This window comes from Oncorhynchus masou, chromosome 16 (genome assembly GCF_036934945.1).
Source record: "Oncorhynchus masou masou isolate Uvic2021 chromosome 16, UVic_Omas_1.1, whole genome shotgun sequence".
In the NCBI taxonomy this organism is placed as follows: domain Eukaryota; kingdom Metazoa; phylum Chordata; class Actinopteri; order Salmoniformes; family Salmonidae; genus Oncorhynchus; species Oncorhynchus masou.
Window position 1 is genome coordinate 47,888,502 of NC_088227.1, and position 27,207 is coordinate 47,915,708.

At 45.6% G+C, this 27,207-nt stretch overlaps 1 protein-coding gene across 4 annotated transcripts in view; it reads right to left on the reverse strand.

The window, feature by feature from the left end:
* agbl5 (AGBL carboxypeptidase 5) overlaps window positions 1-27,207 on the reverse strand; it is an 83,344-nt gene that overhangs the window by 26,859 nt on the left and 29,278 nt on the right. For 3 of the 4 annotated variants that reach the window (XM_064991797.1, XM_064991796.1, XM_064991799.1), the window contains exon 12: window positions 25,044-25,208. The exons of the other annotated variant lie outside the window; for it this stretch is intronic. In XM_064991797.1, coding sequence (XP_064847869.1) covers window positions 25,044-25,208 — 165 coding nt within the window. The remainder of the gene's footprint in view (window positions 1-25,043; window positions 25,209-27,207) is intronic. 4 annotated transcript variants of the gene reach the window in all.

Consider the following 27,207-nt stretch of genomic DNA (forward strand, 5'->3'; position numbering starts at 1 on the left):
TATGTTCCTATCCTGTCTCCTGTCTAGAGCCTAGGTTATGTTCCTATCCAGTCTCCTCCTGTCTAGAGCCTAGGTTATGTTCCTATCCTGTCTCCTCCTGTCTAGAGCCTAGGTTATGTTCCTATCCTGTCTCCTCCTGTCTAGAGCCTAGGTTATGTTCCTATCCAGTCTCCTCCTGTCTAGAGCCTAGGTTATGTTCCTATCCTGTCTCCTCCTGTCTAGAGCCTAGGTTATGTTCCTATCCTGTCTCCTCCTGTCTAGAGCCTAGGTTATGTTCCTATCCTGTCTCCTCCTGTCTAGAGCCTAGGTTATGTTCCTATCCTGTCTCCTGTCTAGAGCCTAGGTTATGTTCCTATCCTGTCTCCTCCTGTCTAGAGCCTAGGTTATGTTCCTATCCTGTCTCCTCCTGTCTAGAGCCTAGGTTATGTTCCTATCCTGTCTCCTCCTGTCTAGAGCCTAGGTTATGTTCCTATCCTGTCTCCTCCTGTCTAGAGCCTAGGTTATGTTCCTATCCTGTCTCCTGTCTAGAGCCTAGGCTATGTTCCTATCCTGTCTCCTGTCTAGAGCCTAGGTTATGTTCCTATCCTGTCTCCTGTCTAGAGACTAGGTTATGTTCCTATCCTGTCTCCTGTCTAGAGCCTAGGTTATGTTCCTATCCTGTCTCCTCCTGTCTAGAGCCTAGGTTATGTTCCTATCCAGTCTCCTCCTGTCTAGAGCCTAGGTTATGTTCCTATCCTGTCTCCTCCTGTCTAGAGCCTAGGTTATGTTCCTATCCTGTCTCCTGTCTAGAGCCTAGGTTATGTTCCTATCCTGTCTCCTGTCTAGAGCCTAGGTTATGTTCCTATCCTGTCTCCTGTCTAGAGCCTAGGTTATGTTCCTATCCTGTCTCCTCCTGTCTAGAGCCTAGGTTATGTTCCTATCCTGTCTCCTCCTGTCTAGAGCCTAGGTTATGTTCCTATCCAGTCTCCTCCTGTCTAGAGCCTAGGTTATGTTCCTATCCTGTCTCCTCCTGTCTAGAGCCTAGGTTATGTTCCTATCCTGTCTCCTGTCTAGAGCCTAGGTTATGTTCCTATCCAGTCTCCTCCTGTCTAGAGCCTAGGTTATGTTCCTATCCTGTCTCCTCCTGTCTAGAGCCTAGGTTATGTTCCTATCCTGTCTCCTCCTGTCTAGAGCCTAGGTTATGTTCCTATCCTGTCTCCTGTCTAGAGCCTAGGCTATGTTCCTATCCTGTCTCCTGTCTAGAGCCTAGGTTATGTTCCTATCCTGTCTCCTGTCTAGAGCCTAGGTTATGTTCCTATCCTGTCTCCTGTCTAGAGCCTAGGTTATGTTCCTATCCTGTCTCCTCCTGTCTTGAGCCTAGGTTATGTTCCTATCCTGTCTCCTCCTGTCTAGAGCCTAGGTTATGTTCCTATCCTGTCTCCTGTCTAGAGCCTAGGTTATGTTCCTATCCCGTCTCCTCCTGTCTAGAGCCTAGGTTATGTTCCTATCCTGTCTCCTGTCTAGAGCCTAGGTTATGTTCCTATCCTGTCTCCTGTCTAGAGCCTAGGTTATGTTCCTATCCTGTCTCCTCCTGTCTAGAGCCTAGGTTATGTTCCTATCCAGTCTCCTCCTGTCTAGAGCCTAGGTTATGTTCCTATCCAGTCTCCTCCTGTCTAGAGCCTAGGTTATGTTCCTATCCTGTCTCCTGTCTAGAGCCTAGGTTATGTTCCTATCCAGTCTCCTCCTGTCTAGAGCCTAGGTTATGTTCCTATCCTGTCTCCTCCTGTCTAGAGCCTAGGTTATGTTCCTATCCTGTCTCCTCCTGTCTAGAGCCTAGGTTATGTTCCTATCCTGTCTCCTCCTGTCTAGAGCCTAGGTTATGTTCCTATCCTGTCTCCTGTCTAGAGCCTAGGTTATGTTCCTATCCTGTCTCCTCCTGTCTAGAGCCTAGGTTATGTTCCTATCCTGTCTCCTGTCTAGAGCCTAGGTTATGTTCCTATCCTGTCTCCTCCTGTCTAGAGCCTAGGTTATGTTCCTATCCAGTCTCCTCCTGTCTAGAGCCTAGGTTATGTTCCTATCCTGTCTCCTCCTGTCTAGAGCCTAGGTTATGTTCCTATCCTGTCTCCTCCTGTCTAGAGCCTAGGTTATGTTCCTATCCTGTCTCCTCCTGTCTAGAGCCTAGGTTATGTTCCTATCCTGTCTCCTCCTGTCTAGAGCCTAGGTTATGTTCCTATCCTGTCTCCTGTCTAGAGCCTAGGTTATGTTCCTATCCTGTCTCCTCCTGTCTAGAGCCTAGGTTATGTTCCTATCCTGTCTCCTGTCTAGAGCCTAGGTTATGTTCCTATCCTGTCTCCTCCTGTCTAGAGCCTAGGTTATGTTCCTATCCTGTCTCCTGTCTAGAGCCTAGGTTATGTTCCTATCCTGTCTCCTCCTGTCTAGAGCCTAGGTTATGTTCCTATCCTGTCTCCTCCTGTCTAGAGCCTAGGTTATGTTCCTATCCTGTCTCCTCCTGTCTAGAGCCTAGGTTATGTTCCTATCCTGTCTCCTGTCTAGAGCCTAGGTTATGTTCCTATCCTGTCTCCTGTCTAGAGCCTAGGTTATGTTCCTATCCAGTCTCCTCCTGTCTAGAGCCTAGGTTATGTTCCTATCCTGTCTCCTCTCTAGAGCCTAGGTTATGTTCCTATCCTGTATCCTCCTGTCTAGAGCCTAGGTTATGTTCCTATCCTGTCTCCTGTCTAGAGCCTAGGTTATGTTCCTATCCTGTCTCCTGTCTAGAGCCTAGGTTATGTTCCTATCCTGTCTCCTGTCTAGAGCCTAGGTTATGTTCCTATCCTGTCTCCTCCTGTCTAGAGCCTAGGTTATGTTCCTATCCTGTCTCCTGTCTAGAGCCTAGGTTATGTTCCTATCCTGTCTCCTCCTGTCTAGAGCCTAGGTTATGTTCCTATCCTGTCTCCTCCTGTCTAGAGCCTAGGTTATGTTCCTATCCTGTCTCCTCCTGTCTAGAGCCTAGGTTATGTTCCTATCCTGTCTCCTCCTGTCTAGAGCCTAGGTTATGTTCCTATCCTGTCTCCTCCTGTCTAGAGCCTAGGTTATGTTCCTATCCTGTCTCCTCCTGTCTAGAGCCTAGGTTATGTTCCTATCCTGTCTCCTGTCTAGAGCCTAGGTTATGTTCCTATCCTGTCTCCTCCTGTCTAGAGCCTAGGTTATGTTCCTATCCTGTCTCCTGTCTAGAGCCTAGGTTATGTTCCTATCCTGTCTCCTCCTGTCTAGAGCCTAGGTTATGTTCCTATCCTGTCTCCTGTCTAGAGCCTAGGTTATGTTCCTATCCTGTCTCCTCCTGTCTAGAGCCTAGGTTATGTTCCTATCCTGTCTCCTCCTGTCTAGAGCCTAGGTTATGTTCCTATCCTGTCTCCTGTCTAGAGCCTAGGTTATGTTCCTATCCTGTCTCCTGTCTAGAGCCTAGGTTATGTTCCTATCCTGTCTCCTCCTGTCTAGAGCCTAGGTTATGTTCCTATCCTGTCTCCTCCTGTCTAGAGCCTAGGTTATGTTCCTATCCTGTCTCCTGTCTAGAGCCTAGGTTATGTTCCTATCCTGTCTCCTCCTGTCTAGAGCCTAGGTTATGTTCCTATCCTGTCTCCTGTCTAGAGCCTAGGTTATGTTCCTATCCTGTCTCCTGTCTAGAGCCTAGGTTATGTTCCTATCCTGTCTCCTCCTGTCTAGAGCCTAGGTTATGTTCCTATCCTGTCTCCTCCTGTCTAGAGCCTAGGTTATGTTCCTATCCTGTCTCCTGTCTAGAGCCTAGGTTATGTTCCTATCCTGTCTCCTGTCTAGAGCCTAGGTTATGTTCCTATCCTGTCTCCTCCTGTCTAGAGCCTAGGTTATGTTCCTATCCTGTCTCCTCCTGTCTAGAGCCTAGGTTATGTTCCTATCCTGTCTCCTGTCTAGAGCCTAGGTTATGTTCCTATCCTGTCTCCTGTCTAGAGCCTAGGTTATGTTCCTATCCTGTCTCCTCCTGTCTAGAGCCTAGGTTATGTTCCTATCCTGTCTCCTCCTGTCTAGAGCCTAGGTTATGTTCCTATCCTGTCTCCTGTCTAGAGCCTAGGTTATGTTCCTATCCAGTCTCCTCCTGTCTAGAGCCTAGGTTATGTTCCTATCCTGTCTCCTCCTGTCTAGAGCCTAGGTTATGTTCCTATCCTGTCTCCTGTCTAGAGCCTAGGTTATGTTCCTATCCTGTCTCCTGTCTAGAGCCTAGGTTATGTTCCTATCCTGTCTCCTCCTGTCTAGAGCCTAGGTTATGTTCCTATCCTGTCTCCTGTCTAGAGCCTAGGTTATGTTCCTATCCTGTCTCCTGTCTAGAGCCTAGGTTATGTTCCTATCCTGTCTCCTCCTGTCTAGAGCCTAGGTTATGTTCCTATCCTGTCTCCTGTCTAGAGCCTAGGTTATGTTCCTATCCTGTCTCCTCCTGTCTAGAGACTAGGTTATGTTCCTATCCTGTCTCCTCCTGTCTAGAGCCTAGGTTATGTTCCTATCCAGTCTCCTCCTGTCTAGAGCCTAGGTTATGTTCCTATCCTGTCTCCTCCTGTCTAGAGCCTAGGTTATGTTCCTATCCTGTCTCCTCCTGTCTAGAGCCTAGGTTATGTTCCTATCCAGTCTCCTCCTGTCTAGAGCCTAGGTTATGTTCCTATCCTGTCTCCTCCTGTCTAGAGCCTAGGTTATGTTCCTATCCTGTCTCCTGTCTAGAGCCTAGGTTATGTTCCTATCCTGTCTCCTCCTGTCTAGAGCCTAGGTTATGTTCCTATCCTGTCTCCTCCTGTCTAGAGCCTAGGTTATGTTCCTATCCTGTCTCCTGTCTAGAGCCTAGGTTATGTTCCTATCCTGTCTCCTCCTGTCTAGAGCCTAGGTTATGTTCCTATCCTGTCTCCTCCTGTCTAGAGCCTAGGTTATGTTCCTATCCTGTCTCCTCCTGTCTAGAGCCTAGGTTATGTTCCTATCCTGTCTCCTCCTGTCTAGAGCCTAGGTTATGTTCCTATCCTGTCTCCTCCTGTCTAGAGCCTAGGTTATGTTCCTATCCTGTCTCCTGTCTAGAGCCTAGGTTATGTTCCTATCCTGTCTCCTGTCTAGAGCCTAGGTTATGTTCCTATCCAGTCTCCTCCTGTCTAGAGCCTAGGTTATGTTCCTATCCTGTCTCCTCCTGTCTAGAGCCTAGGTTATGTTCCTATCCTGTCTCCTCCTGTCTAGAGCCTAGGTTATGTTCCTATCCTGTCTCCTCCTGTCTAGAGCCTAGGTTATGTTCCTATCCTGTCTCCTCCTGTCTAGAGCCTAGGTTATGTTCCTATCCTGTCTCCTCCTGTCTAGAGCCTAGGTTATGTTCCTATCCTGTCTCCTCCTGTCTAGAGCCTAGGTTATGTTCCTATCCTGTCTCCTCCTGTCCATATGAGAGCTTCTCTGAGCTGTCTCCTGTTGCTGTCCATATGAGAGCTTCAGTAGAGAAAGTGTGATCAACAAACTGTTTGAGTATATATGGATATTTTCAAACAGATTTGGTCTCTGTTAAGATATTGATATTTAAACTATTTCCACATTTCATCTCCCCGTTATTCATGAGCTGATCTGCTACCTGTAAAATCAACTAATTTTGCAAAATATAGGAGATATTTTGACACTCGTTTAAGTAGGTTATTTAGCATTTATACAAATTAATGGAAAAGAGGTAGTTCTGTGCCCCCTCCCCCAAAAAGTGGCTAAATCCATTGTCATACTAAATATAAATATTTCCTGAGCTTTCTTAAATCTACTAAATACAGGACAGATACTTAAAAAACTTATTCCTCATAATTTCTTTTTTGACTATAGTAGTAAAGGTCAAAGTAAATATTTTATCAAATAATCATAGTTTTAAATATTTGTCAATACCTAAAGGAGTCCTACAACTGCAAATCAAATTTCTAAATGATCCATGGTATGACATCTTCATTTACATATTACTGTTTTGTAACTTCTTCTTTGTCAACTTGGTTGTTGATCATTGCTCGACAGCCATATCAATAATAATAATAATAATAATAATAATATCAAATCTTGCCATATATTTTCAGGACAATTTAAGTCACTGTAACGAGGCCACTCAGGAACATTCAGCGTCGTCTTGATAAGTAACTTCAGTTTATATTTGGCCTCGTGTTTCAGGTTGAACCAGGTTTTCCCGTAGGATTTTGCCTGTGCTTTGCTCTATTACGTTTCTTTGTGTGCTAAAACACTCCCTCGTCCTTGCTGATGACAAGCATACCCATAACATGATGCAGCTACCAGGTTGTGTTTTCAGAGCATGTGCATAACAGCTGGCAAGCATATTCCCAACAATTTCCAACCTTTCCTTGTCCCAGTCTGTAATGACAGGCACATCCATGGTAATGTTCAACCTCTCCTCATCCCAGTCTGTAATGACAGGCATATTCATGGTAATGTTCAACCTCTCCTCATCCCAGTCTGTAATGTACAACCTCTCCTTGTCCCAGTCTGTAATGTTCAACCTCTCCTTGTCCCAGTCTGTAATGTTCAACCTCTCCTTGTCCCAGTCTGTAATGTTCAACCTCTCCTTGTCCCAGTCTGTAATGTTCAACCTCTCCTTGTCCCAGTCTGTAATGTTCAACCTCTCCTTGTCCCAGTCTGTAATGTTCAACCTCTCCTTGTCCCAGTCTGTAATGTTCAACCTCTCCTTGTCCCAGTCTGTAATGTTCAACCTCTCCTTGTCCCAGTCTGTAATGTTCAACCTCTCCTTGTCCCAGTCTGTAATGTTCAACCTCTCCTTGTCCCAGTCTGTAATGTTCAACCTCTCCTTGTCCCAGTCTGTAATGTACAACCTCTCCTTGTCCCAGTCTGTAATGTTCAACCTCTCCTTGTCCCAGTCTGTAATGTACAACCTCTCCTTGTCCCAGTCTGTAATGTTCAACCTCTCCTTGTCCCAGTCTGTAATGTACAACCTCTCCTTGTCCCAGTCTGTAATGTTCAACCTCTCCTTGTCCCAGTCTGTAATGTTCAACCTCTCCTTGTCCCAGTCTGTAATGTTCAACCTCTCCTTGTCCCAGTCTGTAATGTACAACCTCTCCTTGTCCCAGTCTGTAATGTTCAACCTCTCCTTGTCCCAGTCTGTAATGTTCAACCTCTCCTTGTCCCAGTCTGTAATGTTCAACCTCTCCTTATCCCAGTCTGTAATGTTCAACCTCTCCTTGTCCCAGTCTGTAATGTTCAACCTCTCCTTGTCCCAGTCTGTAATGTTCAACCTCTCCTTGTCCCAGTCTGTAATGTACAACCTCTCCTTGTCCCAGTCTGTAATGTACAACCTCTCCTTGTCCCAGTCTGTAATGTACAACCTCTCCTTGTCCCAGTCTGTAATGTTCAACCTCTCCTTGTCCCAGTCTGTAATGTTCAACCTCTCCTTGTCCCAGTCTGTAATGTTCAACCTCTCCTTGTCCCAGTCTGTAATGGCAGGCATATTCATGATAATGTTCAACCTCTCCTTGTCCCAGTCTGTAATGGCAGGCATATTCATGGTAATGTTCAACCTCTCCTTGTCCCAGTCTGTAATGGCAGGCATATCCATGGTAATGTTCAACCTCTCCTTGTCCCAGTCTGTAATGACAGGCATATTCATGGTAATGTTCAACCTCTCCTTGTCCCAGTCTGTAATGGCAGGCATATCCATGGTAATGTTCAACCTCTCCTTGTCCCAGTCTGTAATGGCAGGCATATCCATGGTAATGTTCAACCTCTCCTTGTCCCAGTCTGTAATGTTCAACCTCTCCTTATCCCAGTCTGTAATGTTCAACCTCTCCTTGTCCCAGTCTGTAATGTTCAACCTCTCCTTGTCCCAGTCTGTAATGGCAGGCATATTCATGGTAATGTTCAACCTCTCCTTGTCCCAGTCTGTAATGGCAGGCATATTCATGGTAATGTTCAACCTCTCCTTGTCCCAGTCTGTAATGGCAGGCATATTCATGGTCATGTTCAACCTCTCCTTATCCCAGTCTGTAATGTACAACCTCTCCTTGTCCCAGTCTGCAATGTACAACCTCTCCTTGTCCCAGTCTGTAATGTTCAACCTCTCCTTGTCCCAGTCTGTAATGTACAACCTCTCCTTGTCCCAGTCTGTAATGTTCAACCTCTCCTTGTCCCAGTCTGTAATGTTCAACCTCTCCTTGTCCCAGTCTAATGTTCAACCTCTCCTTGTCCCAGTCTGTAATGTTCAACCTCTCCTTGTCCCAGTCTGTAATGTTCAACCTCTCCTTGTCCCAGTCTGTAATGTACAACCTCTCCTTGTCCCAGTCTGTAATGTTCAACCTCTCCTTGTCCCAGTCTGTAATGTTCAACCTCTCCTTGTCCCAGTCTGTAATGTTCATCCTCTCCTTGTCCCAGTCTGTAATGTACAACCTCTCCTTGTCCCAGTCTAATGTACAACCTCTCCTTGTCCCAGTCTGTAATGTACAACCTCTCCTTGTCCCAGTCTGTAATGTTCAACCTCTCCTTGTCCCAGTCTGTAATGTTCAACCTCTCCTTGTCCCAGTCTGTAATGTACAACCTCTCCTTGTCCCAGTCTGTAATGTACAACCTCTCCTTGTCCCAGTCTGTAATGTTCAACCTCTCCTTGTCCCAGTCTGTAATGTTCAACCTCTCCTTGTCCCAGTCTGTAATGTTCAACCTCTCCTTGTCCCAGTCTGTAATGTTCAACCTCTCCTTGTCCCAGTCTGTAATGTTCAACCTCTCCTTATCCCAGTCTGTAATGTTCAACCTCTCCTTGTCCCAGTCTGTAATGTTCAACCTCTCCTTGTCCCAGTCTGTAATGTTCAACCTCTCCTTGTCCCAGTCTGTAATGTTCAACCTCTCCTTGTCCCAGTCTGTAATGTTCAACCTCTCCTTGTCCCAGTCTGTAATGTTCAACCTCTCCTTATCCCAGTCTGTAATGTTCAACCTCTCCTTGTCCCAGTCTGTAATGTACAACCTCTCCTTGTCCCAGTCTGTAATGTACAACCTCTCCTTGTCCCAGTCTGTAATGTACAACCTCTCCTTGTCCCAGTCTGTAATGTTCAACCTCTCCTTGTCCCAGTCTGTAATGTACAACCTCTCCTTGTCCCAGTCTGTAATGGCAGGCATATTCATGGTAATGTTCAACCTCTCCTTGTCCCAGTCTGTAATGTTCAACCTCTCCTTGTCCCAGTCTGTAATGGCAGGCATATTCATGGTAATGTTCAACCTCTCCTTGTCCCAGTCTGTAATGTTCAACCTCTCCTTGTCCCAGTCTGTAATGACAGGCATATTCATGGTAATGTTCAACCTCTCCTTGTCCCAGTCTGTAATGTACAACCTCTCCTTGTCCCAGTCTGTAATGTACAACCTCTCCTTGTCCCAGTCTGTAATGTTCAACCTCTCCTTGTCCCAGTCTGTAATGTACAACCTCTCCTTGTCCCAGTCTGTAATGTTCAACCTCTCCTTGTCCCAGTCTGTAATGTACAACCTCTCCTTGTCCCAGTCTGTAATGTTCAACCTCTCCTTGTCCCAGTCTGTAATGTACAACCTCTCCTTGTCCCAGTCTGTAATGTTCAACCTCTCCTTATCCCAGTCTGTAATGTTCAACCTCTCCTTGTCCCAGTCTGTAATGTACAACCTCTCCTTGTCCCAGTCTGTAATGTTCAACCTCTCCTTGTCCCAGTCTGTAATGTACAACCTCTCCTTGTCCCAGTCTGTAATGTACAACCTCTCCTTGTCCCAGTCTGTAATGTTCAACCTCTCCTTGTCCCAGTCTGTAATGTACAACCTCTCCTTGTCCCAGTCTGTAATGTACAACCTCTCCTTGTCCCAGTCTGTAATGTTCAACCTCTCCTTGTCCCAGTCTGTAATGTTCATCCTCTCCTTATCCCAGTCTGTAATGGCAGGCATATTCATGGTCATGTTCAACCTCTCCTTATCCCAGTCTGTAATGTTCAACCTCCTTGTCCCAGTCTGTAATGACAGGCATATTCATGGTAATGTTCAACCTCTCCTTGTCCCAGTCTGTAATGTTCAACCTCTCCTTATCCCAGTCTGTAATGGCAGGCATATTCATGGTAATGTTCAACCTCTCCTTATCCCAGTCTGTAATGGCAGGCATATTCATGGTAATGTTCAACCTCTCCTTATCCCAGTCTGTAATGGCAGGCATATTCATGGTAATGTTCAACCTCTCCTTGTCCCAGTCTGTAATGACAGGCATATTCATGGTAATGTTCAACCTCTCCTTGTCCCAGTCTGTAATGGCAGGCATATTCATGGTAATGTTCAACCTCTCCTTGTCCCAGTCTAATGTTCAACCTCTCCTTGTCCCAGTCTGTAATGTTCAACCTCTCCTTGTCCCAGTCTGTAATGACAGGCATATTCATGGTAATGTTCAACCTCTCCTTGTCCCAGTCTGTAATGACAGGCATATTCATGGTAATGTTCAACCTCTCCTTGTCCCAGTCTGTAATGTACAACCTCTCCTTGTCCCAGTCTGTAATGTACAACCTCTCCTTGTCCCAGTCTGTAATGTACAACCTCTCCTTGTCCCAGTCTGTAATGTTCAACCTCTCCTTGTCCCAGTCTGTAATGTTCAACCTCTCCTTGTCCCAGTCTGTAATGTTCAACCTCTCCTTGTCCCAGTCTGTAATGACAGGCATATTCATGGTAATGTTCAACCTCTCCTTATCCCAGTCTGTAATGACAGGCATATTCATGGTCATGTTCAACCTCTCCTTATCCCAGTCTGTAATGGCAGGCATATTCATGGTAATGTTCAACCTCTCCTTGTCCCAGTCTGTAATGTTCAACCTCTCCTTGTCCCAGTCTGTAATGTTCAACCTCTCCTTGTCCCAGTCTGTAATGTACAACCTCTCCTTGTCCCAGTCTGTAATGTTCAACCTCTCCTTGTCCCAGTCTGTAATGTTCAACCTCTCCTTGTCCCAGTCTGTAATGTTCAACCTCTCCTTGTCCCAGTCTGTAATGTTCATCCTCTCCTTGTCCCAGTCTGTAATGTTCAACCTCTCCTTGTCCCAGTCTGTAATGTTCAACCTCTCCTTATCCCAGTCTGTAATGTTCAACCTCTCCTTGTCCCAGTCTGTAATGGCAGGCATATTCATGGTAATGTTCAACCTCTCCTTGTCCCAGTCTGTAATGTACAACCTCTCCTTGTCCCAGTCTGTAATGTACAACCTCTCCTTGTCCCAGTCTGTAATGTACAACCTCTCCTTGTCCCAGTCTGTAATGTACAACCTCTCCTTGTCCCAGTCTGTAATGTACAACCTCTCCTTGTCCCAGTCTGTAATGTTCAACCTCTCCTTATCCCAGTCTGTAATGTACAACCTCTCCTTATCCCAGTCTGTAATGTTCAACCTCTCCTTGTCCCAGTCTGTAATGTACAACCTCTCCTTGTCCCAGTCTGTAATGTACAACCTCTCCTTGTCCCAGTCTGTAATGTTCAACCTCTCCTTATCCCAGTCTGTAATGTACAACCTCTCCTTGTCCCAGTCTGTAATGTTCAACCTCTCCTTGTCCCAGTCTGTAATGTTCAACCTCTCCTTGTCCCAGTCTGTAATGTACAACCTCTCCTTGTCCCAGTCTGTAATGTACAACCTCTCCTTGTCCCAGTCTGTAATGTTCAACCTCTCCTTGTCCCAGTCTGTAATGTTCAACCTCTCCTTGTCCCAGTCTGTAATGTTCAACCTCTCCTTATCCCAGTCTGTAATGTTCAACCTCTCCTTGTCCCAGTCTGTAATGGCAGGCATATTCATGGTAATGTTCAACCTCTCCTTGTCCCAGTCTGTAATGTACAACCTCTCCTTGTCCCAGTCTGTAATGTTCATCCTCTCCTTGTCCCAGTCTGTAATGTTCAACCTCTCCTTGTCCCAGTCTGTAATGTACAACCTCTCCTTGTCCCAGTCTGTAATGTTCAACCTCTCCTTGTCCCAGTCTGTAATGTTCAACCTCTCCTTGTCCCAGTCTGTAATGTTCAACCTCTCCTTATCCCAGTCTGTAATGTTCAACCTCTCCTTGTCCCAGTCTGTAATGGCAGGCATATTCATGGTAATGTTCAACCTCTCCTTGTCCCAGTCTGTAATGTACAACCTCTCCTTGTCCCAGTCTGTAATGTACAACCTCTCCTTGTCCCAGTCTGTAATGTTCAACCTCTCCTTGTCCCAGTCTGTAATGTACAACCTCTCCTTGTCCCAGTCTGTAATGTACAACCTCTCCTTGTCCCAGTCTGTAATGTACAACCTCTCCTTGTCCCAGTCTGTAATGTTCAACCTCTCCTTGTCCCAGTCTGTAATGTTCAACCTCTCCTTGTCCCAGTCTGTAATGTTCAACCTCTCCTTGTCCCAGTCTGTAATGTTCAACCTCTCCTTGTCCCAGTCTGTAATGTTCAACCTCTCCTTGTCCCAGTCTGTAATGTTCAACCTCTCCTTGTCCCAGTCTGTAATGTTCAACCTCTCCTTGTCCCAGTCTGTAATGTTCAACCTCTCCTTGTCCCAGTCTGTAATGTTCAACCTCTCCTTGTCCCAGTCTGTAATGTTCAACCTCTCCTTATCCCAGTCTGTAATGTTCAACCTCTCCTTGTCCCAGTCTGTAATGTACAACCTCTCCTTGTCCCAGTCTGTAATGTACAACCTCTCCTTGTCCCAGTCTGTAATGTTCAACCTCTCCTTGTCCCAGTCTGTAATGTTCAACCTCTCCTTGTCCCAGTCTGTAATGTTCAACCTCTCCTTGTCCCAGTCTGTAATGTTCAACCTCTCCTTGTCCCAGTCTGTAATGTTCAACCTCTCCTTGTCCCAGTATGTAATGTACAACCTCTCCTTGTCCCAGTCTGTAATGTTCAACCTCTCCTTGTCCCAGTCTGTAATGTTCAACCTCTCCTTGTCCCAGTCTGTAATGTTCAACCTCTCCTTGTCCCAGTCTGTAATGACAGGCATATTCATGGTCATGTTCAACCTCTCCTTATCCCAGTCTGTAATGACAGGCATATTCATGGTAATGTTCAACCTCTCCTTGTCCCAGTCTGTAATGACAGGCATATTCATGGTAATGTTCAACCTCTCCTTGTCCCAGTCTGTAATGACAGGCATATTCATGGTAATGTTCAACCTCTCCTTGTCCCAGTCTGTAATGTTCAACCTCTCCTTATCCCAGTCTGTAATGGCAGGCATATTCATGATAATGTTCAACCTCTCCTTGTCCCAGTCTGTAATGTTCAACCTCTCCTTGTCCCAGTCTGTAATGTTCAACCTCTCCTTGTCCCAGTCTGTAATGTTCAACCTCTCCTTGTCCCAGTCTGTAATGTACAACCTCTCCTTGTCCCAGTCTGTAATGTTCAACCTCTCCTTGTCCCAGTCTGTAATGTTCAACCTCTCCTTGTCCCAGTCTGTAATGTACAACCTCTCCTTGTCCCAGTCTGTAATGTTCAACCTCTCCTTGTCCCAGTCTGTAATGTTCAACCTCTCCTTGTCCCAGTCTGTAATGTTCAACCTCTCCTTGTCCCAGTCTGTAATGTTCAACCTCTCCTTGTCCCAGTCTGTAATGTTCAACCTCTCCTTGTCCCAGTCTGTAATGTTCAACCTCTCCTTGTCCCAGTCTGTAATGTTCAACCTCTCCTTGTCCCAGTCTGTAATGTACAACCTCTCCTTGTCCCAGTCTGTAATGTTCAACCTCTCCTTGTCCCAGTCTGTAATGTTCAACCTCTCCTTGTCCCAGTCTGTAATGTACAACCTCTCCTTGTCCCAGTCTGTAATGTACAACCTCTCCTTGTCCCAGTCTGTAATGTACAACCTCTCCTTGTCCCAGTCTGTAATGTTCAACCTCTCCTTGTCCCAGTCTGTAATGTACATCCTCTCCTTGTCCCAGTCTGTAATGTTCAACCTCTCCTTGTCCCAGTCTGTAATGTTCAACCTCTCCTTGTCCCAGTCTGTAATGTTCAACCTCTCCTTGTCCCAGTCTGTAATGTACAACCTCTCCTTGTCCCAGTCTGTAATGTTCAACCTCTCCTTGTCCCAGTCTGTAATGTTCAACCTCTCCTTATCCCAGTCTGTAATGGCAGGCATATTCATGGTCATGTTCAACCTCTCCTTGTCCCAGTCTGTAATGGCAGGCATATTCATGGTAATGTTCAACCTCTCCTTGTCCCAGTCTGTAATGACAGGCATATTCATGGTAATGTTCAACCTCTCCTTGTCCCAGTCTGTAATGACAGGCATATTCATGGTAATGTTCATCCTCTCCTTATCCCAGTCTGTAATGTTCATCCTCTCCTTGTCCCAGTCTGTAATGTACAACCTCTCCTTGTCCCAGTCTGTAATGTTCAACCTCTCCTTGTCCCAGTCTGTAATGACAGGCATATTCATGGTAATGTTCAACCTCTCCTTGTCCCAGTCTGTAATGACAGGCATATTCATGGTAATGTTCAACCTCTCCTTGTCCCAGTCTGTAATGTTCAACCTCTCCTTGTCCCAGTCTGTAATGTTCAACCTCTCCTTGTCCCAGTCTGTAATGTTCAACCTCTCCTTGTCCCAGTCTGTAATGTACAACCTCTCCTTGTCCCAGTCTGTAATGTTCAACCTCTCCTTGTCCCAGTCTGTAATGACAGGCATATTCATGGTAATGTTCAACCTCTCCTTGTCCCAGTCTGTAATGACAGGCATATTCATGGTAATGTTCATCCTCTCCTTGTCCCAGTCTGTAATGACAGGCATATCCATGGTAATGTTCATCCTCTCCTTGTCCCAGTCTGTAATGTTCAACCTCTCCTTGTCCCAGTCTGTAATGTTCAACCTCTCCTTGTCCCAGTCTGTAATGACAGGCATATTCATGGTAATGTTCAACCTCTCCTTGTCCCAGTCTGTAATGTTCAACCTCTCCTTGTCCCAGTCTGTAATGTTCAACCTCTCCTTGTCCCAGTCTGTAATGTTCAACCTCTCCTTGTCCCAGTCTGTAATGTACAACCTCTCCTTATCCCAGTCTGTAATGTTCAACCTCTCCTTGTCCCAGTCTGTAATGACAGGCATATTCATGGTAATGTTCAACCTCTCCTTGTCCCAGTCTGTAATGTACAACCTCTCCTTGTCCCAGTCTGTAATGTTCAACCTCTCCTTGTCCCAGTCTGTAATGGCAGGCATATTCATGGTAATGTTCAACCTCTCCTTGTCCCAGTCTGTAATGGCAGGCATATTCATGGTAATGTTCAACCTCTCCTTATCCCAGTCTGTAATGACAGGCATATCCATGGTAATGTTCAACCTCTCCTTGTCCCAGTCTGTAATGTACAACCTCTCCTTGTCCCAGTCTGTAATGTACAACCTCTCCTTGTCCCAGTCTGTAATGTTCAACCTCTCCTTGTCCCAGTCTGTAATGTTCAACCTCTCCTTGTCCCAGTCTGTAATGTTCAACCTCTCCTTGTCCCAGTCTGTAATGTTCAACCTCTCCTTGTCCCAGTCTGTAATGTTCAACCTCTCCTTGTCCCAGTCTGTAATGTTCAACCTCTCCTTGTCCCAGTCTGTAATGTTCAACCTCTCCTTGTCCCAGTCTGTAATGTACAACCTCTCCTTGTCCCAGTCTGTAATGTTCAACCTCTCCTTGTCCCAGTCTGTAATGTACAACCTCTCCTTGTCCCAGTCTGTAATGTTCAACCTCTCCTTGTCCCAGTCTGTAATGTTCAACCTCTCCTTGTCCCAGTCTGTAATGTACAACCTCTCCCAGTCTGTAATGTTCAACCTCTCCTTGTCCCAGTCTGTAATGTACAACCTCTCCCAGTCTGTAATGTCCAACCTCTCCTTGTCCCAGTCTGTAATGTACAACCTCTCCTTGTCCCAGTCTGTAATGTACAACCTCTCCTTGTCCCAGTCTGTAATGTTCAACCTCTCCTTGTCCCAGTCTGTAATGTTCAACCTCTCCTTGTCCCAGTCTGTAATGTTCAACCTCTCCTTGTCCCAGTCTGTAATGTTCAACCTCTCCTTGTCCCAGTCTGTAATGTACAACCTCTCCTTGTCCCAGTCTGTAATGTACAACCTCTCCTTGTCCCAGTCTGTAATGTACAACCTCTCCTTGTCCCAGTCTGTAATGTACAACCTCTCCTTGTCCCAGTCTAATGTACAACCTCTCCTTGTCCCAGTCTAATGTACAACCTCTCCTTGTCCCAGTCTGTAATGTTCAACCTCTCCTTGTCCCAGTCTGTAATGTACAACCTCTCCTTGTCCCAGTCTAATGTACAACCTCTCCTTGTCCCAGTCTGTAATGTTCAACCTCTCCTTGTCCCAGTCTGTAATGTACAACCTCTCCTTGTCCCAGTCTGTAATGTACAACCTCTCCTTGTCCCAGTCTGTAATGTACAACCTCTCCTTGTCCCAGTCTGTAATGTACAACCTCTCCTTGTCCCAGTCTGTAATGTTCAACCTCTCCTTGTCCCAGTCTGTAATGTTCAACCTCTCCTTGTCCCAGTCTGTAATGTTCAACCTCTCCTTGTCCCAGTCTGTAATGTTCAACCTCTCCTTGTCCCAGTCTGTAATGTACAACCTCTCCTTGTCCCAGTCTGTAATGTACAACCTCTCCTTGTCCCAGTCTGTAATGTACAACCTCTCCTTGTCCCAGTCTGTAATGTTCAACCTCTCCTTGTCCCAGTCTGTAATGTTCAACCTCTCCTTGTCCCAGTCTGTAATGTACAACCTCTCCTTGTCCCAGTCTGTAATGTACAACCTCTCCTTGTCCCAGTCTGTAATGTTCAACCTCTCCTTGTCCCAGTCTGTAATGGCAGGCATATTCATGGTAATGTTCAACCTCTCCTTATCCCAGTCTGTAATGACAGGCATATCCATGGTAATGTTCAACCTCTCCTTATCCCAGTCTGTAATGACAGGCATATTCATGGTAATGTTCAACCTCTCCTTATCCCAGTCTGTAATGGCAGGCATATTCATGGTAATGTACAACCTCTCCTTGTCCCAGTCTGTAATGTTCAACCTCTCCTTGTCCCAGTATGTAATGTTCAACCTCTCCTTGTCCCAGTCTAATGTTCAACCTCTCCTTGTCCCAGTCTGTAATGTACAACCTCTCCTTGTCCCAGTCTGTAATGTTCAACCTCTCCTTGTCCCAGTCTGTAATGTTCAACCTCTCCTTGTCCCAGTCTGTAATGTTCAACCTCTCCTTGTCCCAGTCTGTAATGTTCAACCTCTCCTTGTCCCAGTCTGTAATGTTCAACCTCTCCTTGTCCCAGTCTGTAATGTACAACCTCTCCTTGTCCCAGTCTGTAATGTTCAACCTCTCCTTGTTCCAGTCTGTAATGTACAACCTCTCCTTGTCCCAGTCTGTAATGTTCAACCTCGCCTTGTCCCAGTCTAATGTACAACCTCTCCTTGTCCCAGTCTGTAATGTTCAACCTCTCCTTGTTCCAGGGTTAGGGTCCCAGTCTGTAATGTTCAACCTCTCCTTGTCCCAGGGTTAGGGTCCCAGTCTGTAATGATCAACCTCTCCTTGTTCCAGGGTTAGGGTCCCAGTCTGTAATGATCAACCTCTCCTTATCCCAGGGTTAGGGTCCCAGTCTGTAATGTACAACCTCTCCTTGTCCCAGTCTGTAATGTTCAACCTCTCCTTGTCCCAGTCTGTAATGTTCAACCTCTCCTTGTCCCAGTCTGTAATGTACAACCTCTCCTTGTCCCAGTCTGTAATGTTCAACCTCTCCTTGTTCCAGTCTGTAATGTACAACCTCTCCTTGTCCCAGTCTGTAATGTTCAACCTCGCCTTGTCCCAGTCTAATGTACAACCTCTCCTTGTCCCAGTCTGTAATGTTCAACCTCTCCTTGTTCCAGGGTTAGGGTCCCAGTCTGTAATGTTCAACCTCTCCTTGTCCCAGGGTTAGGGTCCCAGTCTGTAATGATCAACCTCTCCTTGTTCCAGGGTTAGGGTCCCAGTCTGTAATGATCAACCTCTCCTTATCCCAGGGTTAGGGTCCCAGTCTGTAATGATCAACCTCTCCTTGTTCCAGGGTTAGGGTCCCAGTCTGTAATGATCAACCTCTCCTTGTCCCAGGGTTAGGGTCCCAGTCTGTAATGTTCAACCTCTCCTTGTCCCAGGGTTAGGGTCCCAGTCTGTAATGTTCAACCTCTCCTTGTCCCAGGGTTAGGGTCCCAGTCTGTAATGTTCAACCTCTCCTTGTTCCAGGGTTAGGGTCCCAGTCTGTAATGTTCAACCTCTACAGACTGGGACCCTAACCCTGGGACAAGGAGAGGTTGACATTACAGACTGGGACCTAACCCTGGGACAAGGAATGTTCAACCTCTCCTTGTTCCAGGGTTAGGCTCCCAGTCTGTAATGATCAACCTCTCCTTGTTCCAGGGTTAGGCTCCCAGTCTGTAATGTTCAACCTCTCCTTGTCCCAGGGTTAGGGTCCCAGTCTGTAATGTTCAACCTCTCCTTATCCCAGGGTTAGGGTCCCAGTCTGTAATGTTCAACCTCTCCTTGTCCCAGGGTTAGGGTCCCAGTCTGTAATGTTCAACCTCTCCTTGTTCCAGGGTTAGGGTCCCAGTCTGTAATGTTCAACCTCTCCTTGTTCCAGGGTTAGGGTCCCAGTCTGTAATGTTCAAACTCTCCTTGTCCCAGGGTTAGGGTCCCAGTCTGTAATGTTCAACCTCTCCTTGTCCCAGGGTTAGGGTCCCAGTCTGTAATGTTCAACCTCTCCTTATCCCAGTCTGTAATGGCAGGCATATTCATGGTAATGTTCAACCTCTCCTTATCCCAGTCTGTAATGACAGGCATATCCATGGTAATGTTCAACCTCTCCTTGTCCCAGTCTGTAATGTACAACCTCTCCTTGTCCCAGTCTGTAATGTTCAACCTCTCCTTGTCCCAGTCTGTAATGTTCAACCTCTCCTTGTCCCAGTCTGTAATGTACAACCTCTCCTTGTCCCAGTCTGTAATGTACAACCTCTCCTTGTCCCAGTCTGTAATGTTCAACCTCTCCTTGTCCCAGTCTGTAATGGCAGGCATATTCATGGTAATGTTCAACCTCTCCTTATCCCAGTCTGTAATGACAGGCATATCCATGGTAATGTTCAACCTCTCCTTATCCCAGTCTGTAATGACAGGCATATTCATGGTAATGTTCAACCTCTCCTTATCCCAGTCTGTAATGGCAGGCATATTCATGGTAATGTACAACCTCTCCTTGTCCCAGTCTGTAATGTTCAACCTCTCCTTGTCCCAGTATGTAATGTTCAACCTCTCCTTGTCCCAGTCTAATGTTCAACCTCTCCTTGTCCCAGTCTGTAATGTACAACCTCTCCTTGTCCCAGTCTGTAATGTTCAACCTCTCCTTGTCCCAGTCTGTAATGTTCAACCTCTCCTTGTCCCAGTCTGTAATGTTCAACCTCTCCTTGTCCCAGTCTGTAATGTTCAACCTCTCCTTGTCCCAGTCTGTAATGTTCAACCTCTCCTTGTCCCAGTCTGTAATGTTCAACCTCTCCTTGTTCCAGTCTGTAATGTACAACCTCTCCTTGTCCCAGTCTGTAATGTTCAACCTCGCCTTGTCCCAGTCTAATGTACAACCTCTCCTTGTCCCAGTCTGTAATGTTCAACCTCTCCTTGTTCCAGGGTTAGGGTCCCAGTCTGTAATGTTCAACCTCTCCTTGTCCCAGGGTTAGGGTCCCAGTCTGTAATGATCAACCTCTCCTTGTTCCAGGGTTAGGGTCCCAGTCTGTAATGATCAACCTCTCCTTATCCCAGGGTTAGGGTCCCAGTCTGTAATGATCAACCTCTCCTTGTTCCAGGGTTAGGGTCCCAGTCTGTAATGATCAACCTCTCCTTGTCCCAGGGTTAGGGTCCCAGTCTGTAATGTTCAACCTCTCCTTGTTCCAGGGTTAGGCTCCCAGTCTGTAATGTTCAACCTCTCCTTGTCCCAGGGTTAGGGTCCCAGTCTGTAATGTTCAACCTCTACAGACTGGGACCCTAACCCTGGGACAAGGAGAGGTTGAACATTACAGACTGGGACCCTAACCCTGGGACAAGGAATGTTCAACCTCTCCTTGTTCCAGGGTTAGGCTCCCAGTCTGTAATGATCAACCTCTCCTTGTTCCAGGGTTAGGCTCCCAGTCTGTAATGTTCAACCTCTCCTTGTCCCAGGGTTAGGGTCCCAGTCTGTAATGTTCAACCTCTCCTTATCCCAGGGTTAGGGTCCCAGTCTGTAATGTTCAACCTCTCCTTGTCCCAGGGTTAGGGTCCCAGTCTGTAATGTTCAACCTCTCCTTGTTCCAGGGTTAGGGTCCCAGTCTGTAATGTTCAACCTCTCCTTGTTCCAGGGTTAGGGTCCCAGTCTGTAATGTTCAAACTCTCCTTGTCCCAGGGTTAGGGTCCCAGTCTGTAATGTTCAACCTCTCCTTGTCCCAGGGTTAGGGTCCCAGTCTGTAATGTTCAACCTCTCCTTATCCCAGGGTTAGGGTCCCAGTCTATAATCCCCACATGTTTTAAGATGACCACCATCATCATGTCACAATGACTACCACCCTTTAGCACCCTGTAGCACTCACTTCTAATCATGAAGTGCTTTGAGGGGCTGATTATGGATCACATCAACTCCACCATCCCAGACCCACTCCATTTTGAGGGGCTGGTTATGGATCCCATCAACTCCATCATCCCAGACCCACTCCAATTTCTATACCACCCCAACAGATCCAAAGATGACGCAATCTGAATCGCTCTGCACACTGCTGCCCTCACCCACCTAGATAAGAGGAGTACCTATGTGAGAATGCTGTTCATTGACTACAGCTCAGCGTTCAACAACATCGTCACCTCCAAGCTCATCACTAAGCTAAGGACCCCGGGTCTAAACACCTCGACAACTGGATCCTGGACTTCCAGACGGGCCGACACCAGGTGGTGAGAGTAGGTAACAACACCTCCCTCTACAACTGGATCCTGGACTTCCAGACGGGCCGACACCAGGTGGTGAGGGTAGGTAACATCACCTCTGCCACACTGACCCTTGACAAAGGGGTGTCCCCTCCTTTACTCCCTGTTCACGCTACGCACGACTCCAACACCATCATCAAGTTGGCTGACAAAAGGACGGTGGTAGGCCTGATCACCGGCAACAATGAGACAGCCGGCAGGGAGGAGGTCAGTAGCCTGGCAGTGTGGTGCCAGAGCAACAACCCTTAAAGTCAGCAAGACTAACGAGTTGATCATGGACTACAAGAAAAGGAGGGCCGAAAAGGCCCCCATTCACCGGGCTGAAGTGGAGCGGGTCGAGAGTTTCAGGTTCCTTGGTGTCCACATCACCAACAAACTATCATGGTCCAAACACACCAAGACAGTTGTGAAGAGGGCACGACAAAACCTATTCCCCCTCAGGAGACTGGAAATATTTGGCATGGGTCCCCAGATCCTCAAAAAGTTCTACAGCTACACCATCGAGAGCATCCTGACCGGTTGCATCACCGCCCGGTATGGCAACTGCTCGGCATCTGACCATAAGGCGCTACACAGGGTAGTGCGTACGGCCCAGTACATCACTAGGGCCAAGCTTCCTGACATCCAGAACCTCTATACTAGACGGTGTAAGGCCCCAAAAATGTTCAAAGGCTCCAGTCACCCAAGTTATAAGTTATAAACTGTTCTCTCTGCTACGACAAGCGGTCTATACAACTCTATATAACACTATATAACTCTATATAACTCTATATAACACTATATAACACTATATAACTCTATATAACTCTATATAACACTATATAACTCTATACAACTCTATATAACACTATATAACACTATATAACTCTATATAACACTATATAACTCTATATAACACTATATAACTCTATATAACTCCATATAACACTATATAACTCTATACAACTCTATATAACACTATATAACTCTATATAACTCTATATAACACTATATAACACTATATAACTCTATACAACTCTATATAACACTATATACCTCTATATAACACTATATAACTCTATACAACTCTATACAACTCTATAACTCTATATAACTCTATATAACTCTATACAACTCTATACAACTCTATACAACACTATATAACTCTATATAACTCTATATAACTCTATATAACTCTATATAACTCTATATAACTCTATATAACTCTATATAACTCTATATAACTCTATATAACTCTATATAACTCTATATAACTCCATATAACTCCATATAACTCCATATAACTCTATATAACTCTATATAACACAACCCTCAGCATGCGACGGAAACTCATCTAACTTTTTTAAAATTTGTTACTTGGGACTTTAAATGCAAAAGTTATTTTAATGTGCACTATGTCATCACGCACACCATTTTATCTGAAATAAGTCAGTTTGACAAAAACATCCTCTGGGTGAAAGTGAGCATATTGTTTCATACAGATTTGAGAATATTCTAAATCTGTCGCCAATTGGAAGGAGACCAGCTACACACAGTATCAGAAGTGGGTGCTGAATGGCAAGATAAAATACTTATGTCACACACACACACACACACACACACACACACACACACACACACACACACACACACACACACACACACACACACACACCTTTACTGACTTTATTAAAAATGTTCCAATACATCTGTTCACTACAGGTATACGTACAGGGCCTGCAGAAAGTATACACACCCCTGGACCTTTTACACATGTTGTTTTGTTACACCCTGAATTAAACGTTTATTAAATGGAGATGTTTTGTTACACCCTGAATTGAACGTTTATTAAATGGAGATGTTTTGTTACACCCTGAATTAAACGTTTATTAAATGGAGATGTTTTGTTACACCCTGAATTAAACGTTTATTAAATGGAGACGTTTTGTTACACCCTGAATTGAACGTTTATTAAATGGAGACGTTTTGTTACACCCTGAATTGAACGTTTATTAAATGGAGATGTTTTGTTACTGGCCTACACTCAATACCTCATAATGTCAAAGTAAACTTGTTTTTTTAACGAATTCATTCAAAACGAAAAGCTGACAATTATTCAACAACTTTGTTATGGCCTAAATAAAATCAGGATTAAACATTTGCTTAACAAGTCACATAATAAGTTGCATGGACTCACTCTGTGTGCAGTAATAGTGGTGAACATGATTGTTGAATGACTGCCTCATCTCTGTACCCCCACACATACAATTATCTGTAATGTCCCTCAGTCGAGCAGTGAATTTCAAACACAGATTCAACCACAAAGACCAGGAAGGTTTTCCAATGCCTTGTAAAGAAGGTCACATATTGGTAGATGGGTAAAAAAACAGCAGACATTGAATATCCCATTGAGCATGGTGAAGTTATTAATTACACCCAGTCACTACAAAGATACAGGCATCCTTCTTAACTCAGTTGCCGGAGAGGAAGGAAACCGCTTAGGGATTTCACCATGAGGTCAATGGTGACTTTAAAACAGTTGCAGATTTAAATGGCTGTGATAGGAGAAAACTGAGGATGGATCAACAACATTGTAGTTACTCCACAAAACTAAACCAAATGACAGAGTGAAAAGAAGGAAGCCTGTACAGACTCAAACATATTCCAAAACATGCATCCTGTTTACATAAAGGCACTAAAGTAAAACTGCAAAAAATGTGGCAAAGCAAATCACTTTTTCTCCTGAATCAAAGTGTTCTGTTTGGAGCAAATCCAATACAACACCTTACTGAATACCACTCTCCATATTTTCAAGCATAGTTGTGGCTGCATCATGTTATGGGTATGCTTGTCATCATTAAGGACTGGGGAGTTTTGAGGGATTAAAAATAAACAGAGTGGAGCTAAGTACAGGCAAAACCCTGGAGGAAAACCTGGTTCTGGGAGATGGCTTCACCTTTCAGTAGGACAATAATCTAAAACACCAGGCCAAATCTACACTGGAGTTGCTTACCAAGAAGACAGTGAATGGAGTGGCCGAGTAACAGTTTTGACTTAAATCTGCTTGAAAATCTATGGTAAGATCTGAAAATGGCTGTCTAGCAATGATCAACAACCAACTTAACAGAGCTTGAAGAGTTTGAAAAGAATAACGGGCAAATGTTGCACAATCCAGGTGTGGAAAGCTCTTAGAAAGCTCTTAGACCCAGATGTAATCTCTGCCAAAGGTGCTTCTAACATGTATTGACTCAGAAGGTTGAACACTTATATAATGAAGATATATATGCGTTTTATTTTTCATATTTGTTTTTACAAAATGTTAGAATTTTTCTTCCAATTTGACATTACAGATTATTTTGTGTAGATAATAGATTTAAAATATATATTTTAAAGCCACTTTGAAACATCAACATGTGGAATAAGTCAAGGGGTGTGAATACCTTCTGAAGGCTCTGTACCAGTCAAGGGGTGTGAATACTTTCTGAAGGCTCTGTACCAGTCAAGGGGTGTGAATACCTTCTGAAGGCTCTGTACCAGTCAAGGGGTGTGAATACCTTCTGAAGGCTCTGTACCAGTCAAGGGGTGTGAATACCTTCTGAAGGCTCTGTACCAGTCAAGGGGTATGAATACCTTCTGAAGGCTCTGTACCAGTCAAGGGGTGTGAATACCTTCTGAAGGCTCTGTACCAGTCAAGGGGTGTGAATACCTTCTGAAGGCTCTGTACCAGTCAAGGGGTGTGAATACCTTCTGAAGGCTCTGTACGTATATTTACTTGCGACTTTATGGTGAATAGGACAGACAAAGCTGAGGTCCACAAAAACCAGAGGAATTTAAAGTAGAAGTTTTAGGCTAGCACCAAACTCACTCCCTCCCTCCCTCCCTCCCTCCCTCCCTCCCTCCCTCCCTCCCTCCCTCTCTCCCTCCCTTCCTGTCTGTCTCTCAGTATGAGTCCTGGTTGTGCCCAATCTGTGCTGTAGTAGTAGTAGTGTCTGAGATGAGGGAAGCCAGCGGCGAGCCTAGGCCGGTCTGGAGCAGGGGGCTCAGTTTGGCGAGCAGCCCAGGCCGGGGCATCGAGGGCATGGCCTGCAGGGAGGGCAGCAAGGCGGACAGGCTTGGAGTCTGGAGGGAGTACAGACCTGGGAGAGGACAGGACGCCACCGAGGAGGACGAGGAGGAGGAAGAGGAGGAGGTGGGGGATGACGGGGGCCGGGCTGGGGTGGGGGGGTGGCTGTTGCTAGGAGACGACCGGAGGACGGAGCGGTGGTGCTGGGGGGGGCGTCTCTTCTCCTGAGTTTTAGCGTCTACAGAGATACACACACATACGGCTCAGACATATGCAGGAGGGATTACACACATGGTTCTAACACATGCAGGACACACACGACACCCGTGGAGCAGGGGAGCCATGCAGGGAAGCCATGCAGGGGAACCTAGAGGTCACACCCGGGGGCAGGGCATAGTAGCTGTCAGCTCAGCCAATCATAGCCAAGGTTAGATTTCCTTCTCTGACATCATCAGCCTCATTCTCTTCCAGTGTATAAACAATATCCATCTGACAGCAGAACACACCTAGATTATATTTCAATATCCATCTGACAGCAGAACACACCTAGATTATATTTCAATATCCACCTGACAGCAGAACACACCTAGATTATATTTCAATATCCATCTGACAGCAGAACACACCTAGATTATATTTCAATATCCACCTGACAGCAGAACACACCTAGATTATATTTCAATATCCATCTGACAGCAGAACACACCTCGATTATATTTCAATATTCATTTGACAGCAGAACACACCTCGATTATATTTCAATATTCATTTGACAGCAGAACACACCTAGATTATATTTCAATATCCATCTGACAGCAGAACACACCTAGATTATATTTCAATATTCATTTGACAGCAGAACACACCTAGATTATATTTCAATATTCATTTGACAGCAGAACACACCTAGATTATATTTCAATATTCATTTGACAGCAGAACACACCTAGATTATATTTCAATATCCATCTGACAGCAGAACACACCTAGATTATATTTCAATATTCATTTGACAGCAGAACACACCTAGATTATATTTCAATATTCATTTGACAGCAGAACACACCTAGATTATATTTCAATATTCATTTGACAGCAGAACACACCTAGATTATATTTCAATATTCATTTGACAGCAGAACACACCTAGATTATATTTCAATATCCATCTGACAGCAGAACACACCTAGATTATATTTCAATATCCACCTGACAGCAGAACACACCTCGATTACACCAGGGGTCATACAGCAGGGGTCACCAATCCTGTTCCTACAGGGGTCATATCTCTCCAGGAACAGGGTTGGACTTAAAACCTACATGGGGGTTCTCTCTCACGGAACAGGGTTGGAGTTAAAACCTACAGGAGGGTCTCTCTCCAGGAACAGGGTTGGAGTTAAAACCTACAGGAGGGTCTCTCTCCAGGAACAGGGTTGGAGTTCAAACCTACAGGAGGGTCTCTCTCCAGGAACAGGGTTGGAGTTAAAACCTACAGGAGGGTCTCTCTCCAGGAACAGGGTTGGAGTTCAAACCTACAGGAGGGTCTCTCTCCAGGAACAGGGTTGGAGTTAAAACCTACAGGAGGGTCTCTCTCCAGGAACAGGGTTGGAGTTAAAACCTACAGGAGGGTCTCTCTCCAGGAACAGGGTTGGAGTTAAAACCTACAGGAGGGTCTCTCTCCAGGAACAGGGTTGGAGTTAAAACCTACAGGAGGGTCTCTCTCCTGGAACAGGGTTGGAGTTAAAACCTACAGGAGGGTCTCTCTCCAGGAACAGGGTTGGAGTTCAACCTACAGGAGGTTCTCTCTCCAGGAACAGGGTTGGAGTTAAAACCTACAGCAGGGTCTCTCTCCAGGAACAGGGTTGGAGTTAAAACCTACAGGAGGGTCTCTCTCACGGAACAGGGTTGGAGTTCAAACCTACAGGAGGGTCTCTCTCCAGGAACAGGGTTGGAGTTAAAACCTACAGGAGGGTCTCTCTCCAGGAACAGGGTTGGAGTTCAACCTACAGGAGGTTCTCTCTCCAGGAACAGGGTTGGAGTTAAAACCTACAGCAGGGTCTCTCTCCTGGAACAGGGTTGGAGTTAAAACCTACAGCAGGGTCTCTCTCCTGGAACAGGGTCAGAGTTAAAACCTACAGGAGGGTCTCTCTCCAGGAACAGGGTTGGAGTTAAAACCTACAGGAGGGTCTCTCTCCAGGAACAGGGTTGGAGTTAAAACCTACAGGAGGGTCTCTCTC